At 30.3% G+C, this 12,995-nt stretch overlaps 1 protein-coding gene across 1 annotated transcript in view; it reads right to left on the reverse strand.

Moving 5' to 3' along the window:
• Nucleotides 1-12,995, reverse strand: part of LOC105622139 (venom dipeptidyl peptidase 4) — a 250,397-nt gene that overhangs the window by 53,104 nt on the left and 184,298 nt on the right. The window contains exon 8 of the mRNA XM_012203573.1: nucleotides 11,053-11,055. Within this exon, the coding sequence (XP_012058963.1) occupies nucleotides 11,053-11,055 (3 nt within the window). The remainder of the gene's footprint in view (nucleotides 1-11,052; nucleotides 11,056-12,995) is intronic.

Raw genomic sequence — 12,995 nt, forward strand, 5'->3', positions numbered from 1 at the left:
AAATAAAGTTATGTCGTAACATAATAATATTTCCATAAAATCCATTAAAATTATGTCAAGGCATAACAGAAATCCGAATTTTTATTATGTCTCGACATAATTTAATTCATCGAATTATTATTATGTCGCGACATAATAAAAATTCAAAATTATTTTTATGACCATAATGAAATTTTCGTATTTTCATTATGTTTTAGAATAATTTTAAGTCGTGAAATCATTATTACGTCATAATATAATAATAATTCGAAGAATTAAAATTATATCTCGACATAATAAAAATTCGGAATTTCTATTATGTCTTGACATAATTTTAATTCATTATTAAAAATCGTAAGTTTTTAAAACATTTTTTAAGAATTTAACATTAGTCTAAATTTCTTTTACGCTATTAAAAAGTAAAACGGCTTGCCATAAACAAGTTTTAACTGTCGCTCCTTATCCGTAAAAAATTATTAACAAAAAAAATTGGAAAAATATCTTATTTTTGCTATATATAATATTAAAAACTGTTCTATATTCTACTTTGCTTACATATAATAGGTTTTCCATGCGGGAGTTTCATCCCACTTCCTTTCTTGTCAAGGGGCATTCGAATTTCCACACGAAGCAACTTGGCGAGATAGGATGGAACTCGCTTCTCGTGGAAAGTCGTATGCCCCTGAAGCAGGGGAGAAGGTGAGATGAAAGTCGCTTCACGTGAAAGTCGTGCGCCCCTGAAGCAGAGGAAAGTGGGGTGAAAATCGCTTCACGTGGAAAATCGTAAGGTATGGGAAAAAGTTCGTAGCGTTTTTTTAATGCCATCTAACGGGAAAAACGCCACGAACTTTTTCCCACACCTAATATTAAAGTAAAAAATTTTGTTTTTTTATAATAAAAAAAGACATTTTTCAAATTCTTTTTGTTTGTAACTTTTTAACGAATAACAAGCGACTGCTAAAACTTGTTGGAGCTCACTAAGGGATAACATATATCAAGGTCATTGATTTTTAAAATTGCTAACCTTTGTTGTGAATATTTGCCATTCATTCTACTTATGAAAAAATATTAACACATATACAATGTAATTTCAAAACATGTTATAAAAAATACATATAAGTATCAATTTCACGTATTCATAAGTATCAATTCATATAAGTATCAATTTCAACTCTCTTTAAATATTTGATATCAAAATTCCCTAATGCCTGTTCTACAATAAGATTATAAGTCATAAGCCAAGATAAGAAATTGGTCAATCACAGTTAAGACGATTTTTACGTTTGAAAGCCGATTTTAAAGACATTCTTCGAGAATTTTTTTAATGAATATAAATTTAGATATACTTAAAGACTAATACAGATCTAGAAAATGCGTACAATGTACACGTAAAAAATATTTTTTTGTAATGTTAACTTTTTATAGAATAGTATAAAATGGCACTGAAGTTAGGCTTACACCGCGAACAAGGTCGAACGATAATATATTATCAAACGATAATAAAGGTACAAGTCGTCGGTCTGTATCATTGATCTAAAAGCAAAAAATGAAGCTTTTTCTTAATTAATAGATTTGTAATTCTTGCCCGAATTACAGTAATTAATATCGTATGCATATTTTCAAAATAGCGACGGTTTAAAAAAAAATAAATGGAATATTTCTTATTTTTTTCCTCTTATTGATCTTCTAAAAAATAGAAAAAATTAACATTACTACTACTACTATTAATTCAGGCGATATAAATCAGGCGATGGCATGTTCTTTGAGTAACCGTAAAAGTAGAAATCAATTGGACTAATAGTTTTTTTGGAATTGTGATATTCGAAAATATGGTTCGAGAAAAACCTGTTTAAAATTTTATGAAGCTTAAATATTTTTTGCTATAATATGTCAAAATTTTTGAATTTATTATTAGTCGTCTATTTCAAGTCTATACAAGATATCTTGTGGATACACGAAACTTCGAGTGCTTGACGTGGACTTTGTCTTGCGAAAAAGTCAAATTATAAGCTGAATCGAAAATTGCCGATAAGTATAATATCACCTCCATAATTTTAAGAATATTTATGTAACTGTCATAAAAAGTACACATTGCCAAATAATTTACGATTTCTACTATTGCTTTACCAGAGTGAATGTGTTTAAGAGCTAACATCCTGAATTTAACGATTTATTATTAGAAACGTCTAAAATAGAAACATTCTAGAATGATTGAACATAATGGCGCCGATTGTACAATTAGTGCGCGCTATTTGAATCGATTTATGGTAGTGGTCCCAAACACCATGTCATTTTATATTCTATTCATTCTATATCTTGGATAATTTTCATTTGTCCCAAAAAATGTTTTTGTGAGATATTCTTAAGACTATAAGCTTTCAAAAAAGCAATTTAAAAACATCGATTTTTTGATCTTTCAAATGTAAACTTCTTTACTTAAATATGAGAAGATTAATCGATTATGATTGGTTAATTTTTATGACTTATCACTTACGATTCTATTGTAGAATAGGTCTAATGAGTCGTGCATTGTTTCTAAAAATTTTTATTAAGTAAAAAATATAATATTTCTACTTATTAGAATTAAGCAAACACATAATCTAATCAAATTATTATGTCGAATAATTATTATGTCGAATAATTATTATGTCGAATAATTATTATGTCGAATAATTATTGCTAATACTATTGTAATAAATTTTAGATTCTATTACTGTAGTAAAAAATTTAAAAATTATAAGTTTAATATTATGTATTGTAGCATTAAAAATTTTTCTTTATCTTATAAAAAATATTTGTATGTATATCTATTGAATACAAAAAATATCAATATTAAAATAGTACAATAATTTGAATATATATAAAACTTCTTTAATTTGAGAAAAATAATTTACAATCATATTATAAGATATTTATTGAATTATTTGCATGAATTATGAACAAGATAAGCGCATCAAGTATGCTGCTACTGGAAATCTTATTCATTTTTGATTTTTTATTTCTACAATTTTCTACTTATCAAAGTAAAAATTCCTTTTCTCTGCGTCTCTCATTACGTTCAGTTGTTGTTTGAGAATCATTTGTGATGTCAATCGATATTTTCGTCGTATTTTTAATAAAAATTTGTATCCTCCGAGCCTAACTTTGAGCTTATAGAAAAGAGGAAAAAGTCGTTGGAAATTAGATCTGATGAATATGAGTAAAGTAAATTAATTCGAACCGCAATTCATAAATTTTTGTTATGACGATCGTTAATATTCGATTTTTTTTCCATTTTTACAAAAACTGACATCAATTGGCATAAATGACTGTTAAACAACAACTGAACATATAATGACTACAATTTTCACAGGTATCTTTCAAAGCATATACGATTGTAGTACCAGAATGGTTTTGACGAGTAATGCCATTTCAGATTCATTTTCTTATTAACATCGGGTATACTCTCGAAATTGCGAATCATAATTAAATCATTCTTTCCATATTTCCTAGGTGTTTTATGTCGATAATCGTATTCTTTTTTCTAGTGCTGATGCGAAAATCGAGTACGTCTGTTGAGCTGTCTGTTCGCGGATTATCTCAAGATCTCTTACGAGCGAATTTATAGTGACTTAAAAAGTCTTTAATTCGATCAGTGCAGGGGCCTCGCTACTTAATACTAAAAATCAGTTGGCTGGGGCTCCTAAATCGATTGACAATATTATTGTACTCTACTTCAGGCAATATTTTATATTATTGTCGACTCTCCTTGTTATCTGATAGCTTAGCTATACAGGGAGCTGTTGACACGTTCAGCCTGACTGTTAGCCTGAGGCAATCCTACCATGATTTTAATGTTGAACATCCTGGTCCTTCAGAAAATCTTCAAATTCTCGCGAAGTAAAAGCACTTTCGCAGTCAGATATAGTAATTTTAGGTTTATTGTAATTCTGGAAAAATTATTGCAAGCGACAAATGACTTCCTTTGCATTAGTGGTAGGAAACAATTTAACAAATTTAGAGAATGCATCCACAATTAATAAAATATATTTTTCAAGTACCACTAAGTTAACTACTATACATAGTGATCTATATATGGAATGAATTTATATATGAATGGTTTTGAATAGAAGATTTTTTTTCGAAATTAAATGCCCCTCCGGCTTATCGTATATAGAAAACAATGTATATTTTGAGTAGTATCGTACATGATCTTCACATGTTTCACGAATTCGAAAGACGTCAAATCGCGTTAATCATTTTACCGAAGCCAATATGGCCTATCTATCTCCATTGTTGTAGCGAAATAAGATATACCTCTCCATAGTTTCGGGTAAAAGACTTGTACCATGCTTCTTATAAACTAAATCATGTTGCAATTCATACAGTGGATCTTCCGCCGACTCCAATCTTTAAGTAATGTCTTTAATTTTAGGGTCTCAGCACTGTAACATCGTGAGATTCCATTCAAATAGATTGTCCTCAATCACCAATACTCCAAAAGAGTAGTCCAATGATGCCTACTTAATGCATCAACATGATCCATTTTCGAAGCCGGCCGATGAATTACTTTAAAATCAAAATTTTGAAATTCAAGGCTCCATCTCTATGCGAACGTTAATATCGCGTTTTTCTAAAATCTGAGTAACTACAGTCCAAGACAGCTGTAAAAAATATATCCTGTAAATAGATTCGAAACCTACGCAAAGCGTACACAATAGTTAAAATTTCTAACTCGAAACTGTGATATCGCGCTTCAATAGTCCTGCGGCTAAAGTAAAATACGCAGTGTGTATAGGATGCATTTTATTATTTTTTTGCTTTTGTACGAGAATTGCTCCGAACTCATGAGTACTTGCGTCACAGTGAAACTTGATAATGCTTTTGGATCATATATAGCCAGCACCAGTGCTTGCATCAATTTATTTTTTTTTTTTAATGTCACGCAAGTCGCTCCTTATCTCCAGACTTCAAAACAGCTTCTTTTTTTAGAAGACGATATAGTGGTCGAGCAATAACTGAAAAGTCTTTAATAAACTTTCGAAAGCCAACCCGAAAAAAAAATGAACTTCCTTGATGATCTTGGATCTTCGGGAAAATTCTGCATCACTGTAATCTCTATTTGTGAATATATTCCTTCATATAATACATTGTATTCTAAATATTGTATTCTAAATATTCTAAATATTCTTCCATATACAAGAAAGCACATTTTTCTAGCTTCATTTTCTAGCTCAATTCGAGTTTATTATTAACTAAAGCCATAAAAACTTCTTTTAAGACATTAAGGTGCAATTCCTAAATTTTAGTAGCAACCAAAATATTGTATCTTCCATAGATAGTTACTCGTATTTATTTTTATGTCGTGTTTATTATTACCAAGTGTATAAGCTTAAATCCGCTGTTTGCTCATAGATGGCATTAGTGAGCGTACAAAGCTACCCTGGGCACACAACACACTTTTTTTTATGTGTTTCACATCTGTCAACATTAACCAGTGCACATCATCAGCAATTTCATACAATAACATACATTTTTTCTTTCGTAATCATGTCTAATTTTTGCTAAAAAAAAACATATGCAGGAAGTTTTGCTTTTCTGTTTCAATTTGAAGAAATTGGCTGCCGAATCGCATCGAATGCTTGTGGAGACCTATGGCAACAATGCTTTATCGGAAACAACGTGCAGAGATTGGTTTCGCCGGTTCAATGACGACAATTTTGATCTGAGTGAGAAGAAACGTGAAAATCGGAAGGTTGAGGACTGTCAATTGCAGGCTCTTTTGAACGAGGATGATACCCAATCGCAAAAAATGTTTGCCGAGCAATTGGGTGTTTGTCAAGCAGCCATTTCCATGCAGCTACATGCCAATGGGGAAGGTTCAAAAGATCGGAAATGGGTGCCGCATGAACTGAACGATAGACAGATGGAGCGACACCAAAACACATGTCAAATTCTGCTTGCCAGACAAAGAAAATCGTTCCTGCATCGGATTGTGACAGGTGATGAAAAGTGGATCTATTTTCAGAATCCTAAACACAAGAAATCTTGATCCCGCCCAATCATCAATATCTTCCTCAAGACCAAATCGCTTCGAAAGAAAGACGGTGCTGTGCGTTTAGTAGGATCAGGAGGGTGTCATCTATTACGAGCTGTTAAAATCTGATGAAACTGTTAATGCTTACCGCTACCACCAACAACTGATCAAATTGCACTGTACTCTGCGTGAAAAAAGGCCGCATTATCGGAAAAGACATGACAAGCTGATTTTCCTTCACGACAAGTTGATTTTCCTCCACGCACCATCGCATACGCCAACAATGGTTCAAAATTACTTGGAGACATTCAACTGGGAAGTGCTACCCCATCCTGCTTACTCACCAAACCTGGCACCTTCTGACTATCACCTTTTTTCGTCGATGGGCCACGCGCTCGCAGAGCGGCACTTCGATTCTTACGAAGACGTCCGAAAATAGCTTGATGAGTGATTTGCCTCGAAAAATGAGGAATTTTTTGGCGTGATATACAGAAATTGCCCGAAAGATAGGAAAAATGTATAGTTAGCGAGGGCAAATACTTTGAATAAATTTGTTTTTGCTTCCTAGGAAAAAAAATGTGTTTTTCTGACTAAAAAACAGCGGATTTAAGTTACCTGTAGTTCCGCCAAAGCTTCATTTACAAAGCGTTGAAACTAAGGCCGGTATTCATAGGCGATTCTTATTTTAAAACCGTCTTAAGTAATGTCTTAAGATGTGAATACAGCTCTCTGATTGGTTCGTGACTTCTTAAGACCGTACTTCAGATGGTCTTAAATATAATATCTGATTATGAATATTGGCCTAAGATCAAATTTTAAGGTCAAACGGCAATCGCATAAACTCGAATTGACCTAATGGAATTACAAATGAAGTGTACCTTATCGATTCCGGCATTATCTTAATGATAGAAACCGTTCTTAAGATCCATTGAACTAAAGAAGCATTTACTTCATAATATCCAACTGATCTATAAGTAGAGAATCGTGTATTAAGATCTTGTTTAATCGTGATAGTCCACGCATATTCTAATATTTCTTGATTGGAACATTATTGAAGAACATTATTCTGAAACACTTTTTCTGATTATTTTTCATTCTATCTATATATAATATTCATCATATATATAACATTCTATCTATATATAATAAATCATTCAGAATTTGCTGAATTTTTTCTTTTTCTGAAAATCTTAACCTTCGGGGACCAAATTGTACCGGTTTATTATTCTTTAAAATTAAAGTAGTTTCTATCCACAATTTCGGGATTTCCGGACGGACTGATTTAACATTAATAATCATTAAAAGTATTATCAAACAATTTACGCCTACTCGCAGAAATATTACAATTTACATTAACATCAGGGCAACTTGAGTCATTACACACAAATAATATTTCGCTTACAGTTTTATCAAAACCCAGATTATTAGTTAGGTGATAACTAAAGGACTTAATGTATCTCTATCAATTAATAATGGAATAAACATAGTGTTATCGAGTACCACACCAATTGTTAATTTTGAAAGATGAAAATTACAAAAATAAGCAAAGGTATAGACTAGATATTGACCAATTAAGTTATGAATACTCTAGTGAATTTGCTCACTTTTGTAATTTTCATCTCATTTGAAGATACACAATCGATCCCCTGAAATTTAGAATCGTTAGATATCTATTCTGGGCACCTATTATGGAAATGTTCGAAATGAATTACGATTGGAATTATTCTGTTTATTCCTAGATATTCCTAGATGAGTTATTATTGCGGACAATATGGACATTCCTACGATTATATCCGAGTCGATCAGAAAGATTTCCAGCACGTCTTTAAAGTAAAGAATTTGTATTTTTAATGCAGAGAATTTGTTTTTATAGTAGAAAATTTGTGTTTATACAATAGAATAGAATTTGCCTAACCCTCTATGTTATCAATGTGACAAATTTCCTAACCTGAATATCAACTTTAACAATTAATATTTCTATTCGTGAGGCAGAGCAATACTTTTTTTGATAGATTCATTCATTTCAGACAAAAACACGTCAAAATAAGCCTAATTTTACTGATTTTTGAGGTGTTGTAGCTAAACTGTCTGATTATCCCGGAAACGCAACATTCCGATTGGCGAGTTGCGATTTCGTTTATGCTTTTTTCCTATTATGAGGTGCGTTCGGAGAGATGCTATTCGAGCTATTTAGCACCACAAACTGTTCGGGGAGCTGCAGATAGCACTAACAAACACGATCATGACAAACGTCACTAATGGTAGCGTGTTACAACTGCGCGCTATCAAGGCTATTCCTTCCGAGATATTGCTAGCGTTAGTGTTTACAGATCTGTGAATGACCCTAGCGTAGCGTTCAACTGATATTCGTCAAAGTTAGATTAATATTTGAGGGGATTTTCGAGTGGCAGCAAATTTTTCTCTTTTAGAATTTCGTAGGGTAAAAGAAGAATTTCGTATGTACATAATGTGAATTTCAAATTTTATAATGATGCAATCTCAATTTTAATCTCTGCTGATGGCTTGTCATTAGGCTGGAGTAATTCTTGCTTGTGTATCATCTTTAACTTTTCAAAGTTTCTGCGAAGTTCAATTTGTGTATTTGATTTTATTATAAATTTGAAAGTCAGTATCTTATTACTGGCAATTTTTAATTCCCGTGTATAGAAAAACGTTATTATTGCGGTACAGCGCGGCAAGGTATTCCGCTGCAGATGCTTATTATATGTAGACATGCTTCTTCTTTTGAAATCGACAATGAATGCTCAAAGATTCTTCCTTTTATCTGATTAATTGACTTAGTTAAACACTACCAATGCTACGCTAGGATGGAGCTTGCTAATGTTATCACGCTCCAAGAATAGCGTTGGTAGCGTTTGCGTCCATAGCGCGAGTGTCTCCCCGAACGCACCTATGGTATACGAGCGGAATGAGCTTTTTACTTATTTCTTTAGATCGGAATAAACGTAATCGAAAAAAAAGAAACAGATGAAATGGATTAATAACGACCAATAACGATGTAATAAAAATAACTAAACTCAAAAATAAAATATTCATTTGCCATTCCACACATAACCATATGTATAATATAAAAAAAAATAATTTCTGTCATAAAGACAAAATACGATTGGATGATTTTCTTTATGCATATGTTTATGCGGCTATGATCCTTAAGATCGCAGCATAAACTTTTAACACATAAAGCATAATGCATAAGCGAATTAATTAATCAGAATCTTTCCTTTTCTCTCATTCCAAAAGAAAAGAAGAATTTCGATTGGTTGATTCTCTTATGTACTGTGCATTATCCGTTATGTAAGAGTCTGGATACATCCATATAAACTTAGCCGTATGCACAAAGAAAATTATCGAATCACATTTTACATTCCTTTATAAAGGCATGCGATTGGACAAAAAAATATTTACTTTCTTGTTATTTTTAATTTATTTTTTATTTGAGCCTTATTATATGCACGTATAATGAGGTCCAATTTCAAAGTTTAACAAGTTTTTTTTTCATTCCTTTACATCTATATAAACAATATATTTTATTTAGTAAACCTACTTATTGATTATTGCTAATTTATAATAAAGTAAAATATTTTACCAACCAGCGTTAACAATAGTAATTGCATTTTAATGCGCGATAAACGCTATTTTGTAAGACGTTATGCCGACGTAGTTACATACTCGTTACATCGTCGTTATAATTATAATTTATTTTTTTATTTCAAATAAATTTTTCTAAAGTAACAGACCATGTAAGTTACGAAGTAACCACGAGAGAAGCAATTATATATAATTTCCAAAAACGTGTCACTTTTACATTGAAAAAAAAAGATTGGCCGCTGGAACAATGGTAAAATATGGCATAACATTTTTTATTGTCTGAAGTAATCAATAAAAATATTGTACCATATTTAATCTTTTTTTTTTAATATATAGTGTAAGAAACGATACATTATTGCTAATAATTTCCGATCGGAAAGTTTATGTACCGATACGTTTACCAATACTATTAATTCATTTTGATCTTGTTTGATTCTACGGATTGCTATTAGCATTTCAAAAATGTTCAATGAAGTTCCATTTTCAACTCACTATTCATAGCTGTGTTTTCACAATACCATCAAATTAAAAAGTAAAACACAAATGTTATTTATACAACTTATCTTTTTAAAAAAAGGTAAAAAAAAACGCTAAGAATGCGTGCTTTCCGTAAAGAATCATTTGGGCCGGTTTTACCAATGCCAATTACTTAATTGACCGTGAAACTGACTAATCGTGTTTGCTGTTAGTAAAATTGACTACCTATGGTTGACAGTTAATCACCGATTCAGTTTAATCGAATTGGTGAAATCGGTCCTTCGTATATAAGTATCCAACCCAATTAATAGTAGTTTTAATTTTTCTTCAAGGATATTCTTATTGAAGATCTTTTTATTCCAACCCAAATAATAACTTTAATTTTCTGTCAAAAATTATTATCTTCAAAAAAAATTAGTGTATCAAATGAAAAATTAAAACTTGTATCAAATGAAAAATTAAAAACTCAGATGCTACAATCTTAACCAATTAAGTTAAATTCTAACAAATTAAAAAGTAAAACACAAATAATACTGTCTCTTGTTATTTATTTAATTCTAATGATACGTATTATTCATATAAAAAATATGATATCAAAAAAATTGGCACCAAATTAAATTCCTCAAAATTTTATATATTATTCATAAAAAAGATTTGATATCAACAATTGGCGCCAAGTTAAATTTCATGTTAAATTTCATGTAATTTGGATATCAAATTAAATAAATAATATCAACAGTAATGATATGTATCATTCCTACAAAGGATTTAACATCAAGACCTGACGTCAAGTTAAATCCTATTTCTTTATATCATGCCAAATTAAATAAATAATAAGTATTAATCTAATGGTATATATCATTTGTATAAAAAATTTGATCATTTGTATGAAAAATTTGATTTGAAAAGTTAACAACTGTGGCGCCAAGTTAAATTCTATTATCAAAATAAAAAATAAAATCAAGTGATACCACCTTTATTATTTACTTAATCCAAGTGGTATTATCTTTAATTTTTATACAATGAAACCTAAGTATACGTATATCTTATTGAAGACTCTTCCTATTCCAATCCAAATGGTTTAAATTTTTCTTAAATGAAATCATATCATATTCATTGAAAGACATTTTTCTCAACTAAAGTAGTGATTATTTAATTATTTTTCAATAATAATATACAAAACATGATTACAAAATTGTTACCTTGCTCAATTTAAGTATTATCACAAAAAATTAAAAAGTTAATCGTATAAAATGAAAAAATTTAATTTAAATAAAAAATTTTTTATGTAAAAACATTTGACGCTAAATCTCGATATAATAATAGTAAGCTATGAATGTAATATTTAGAAAAATAAGAGATAATACTTAAAAAATGTAATATTTAGAAAACATATTAATAAGGAAAATTAGAATCATATTAAAAAATATGAATATTTAGAAAAATATACAGGGTGTTTCTTAAGTAAGATCCGGAGTGCATTGGAGGCGTAGAATGAGTCAAGGGGAACGAAAAAGTCTTATATTTTGAAATATCCGCTGTAGTTTTCAAATTAAAAAAGAAAACATCTAAACCAATGTGCAGTGAAGCCGCGCCGCGCGAATTCGTAGCACGGCTCATCGCGCTTTACTCCATAGCGACAGCGCGCAGGGAGGGCGAAGAGAAGGATAGCGCTTAGTTCCCTCTACGCGCGCGCGCGCCGTCACTATGAGGCGCGATGGGTCATACTACGAATTCGGCGCGGCTTCATCGCACGTGGCTTAGATGTTTTTTTTTTAATTCAAAACTACAACGGATATCATTTTGTTTATCTTGACCCATTCTACGCAATGCGACCCAGATCTTAAGAGATTCCCTATATATAAGAAAAATATGAAGCATTTCCAAGAGTTGAAATATCTAGCGTGTGTATATGCGATTGAGTTATAGAGTCATATAAATTAACGTTATGAATATTATTAAGTTTAAGTCTAAGAAAAATAAATTTAGATTTGTAAATATACATTATGAAAGAGAAATAAATAGTAAACTTTATTCTTATTTAGTGTAAAGTTCAGATTAAATTTATTATTACTTTTATTATTACTTTTAAATTATAATTATTTTTTATTATTTATTTTTATTTATTAATTACCATTCTAATTTTAAATTGTTTTTATAGTTTTTTTTATTTGATCTAGCAGAGCCAAATATTTTTACATGAAAAATTTTTCTATTTAAATTTTTTCATTTTATACGATTAATTTTTTAATTTTTTGTGGTAACACTTAAATTGAGCAAAGTAATATAATTTTGTGATAATGTTTTGTATATTATTTTGAAGAAGAATTAAATAATCACTACTTTAGTTGGAAGAGAAAATGCCTTTGAATAAATTATGATATAATAATTTAAGAGGAATTTAAATCATTTGAATTGGAATAAGAAGATGCTTCAATAAAATATACGTATACTTAGATAAAAATAATCTTATAATGGCTCAATAATAATAAATAATAATCATTTTGGCGACTCCATTAGATAGTACAAATATAATACTAGAATTAATTCATTACATGTCGGACTGCAATTTACTATGGAGATCGGCACTGAGGGAAAATTAATTTTTTTGGATATGATTACCATTGATAACCATAAGATTATTTTTGACAGATACAAGAAGATCATCTGTTCAGATTTCTTAATTTTCACTCACAATTTTCTTTATATCAGAAAAGGGTGTTATCTTCGGTTTCATCGATGAAATAGTTAAATTGTCTCATTCTCGTTTCTATGAAAAGAATCTAGTTGATGCTATTAATATTTTTCTAAATAATAGCTATCCTCTTCCTTTCATTTTTTCAACAATTGAAAAAAGATTAAAATATCACACACACACACACACACACACACACACACACACACACACACACAC

This window comes from Atta cephalotes (genome assembly GCF_000143395.1).
Source record: "Atta cephalotes unplaced genomic scaffold scaffold00040, whole genome shotgun sequence".
In the NCBI taxonomy this organism is placed as follows: domain Eukaryota; kingdom Metazoa; phylum Arthropoda; class Insecta; order Hymenoptera; family Formicidae; genus Atta; species Atta cephalotes.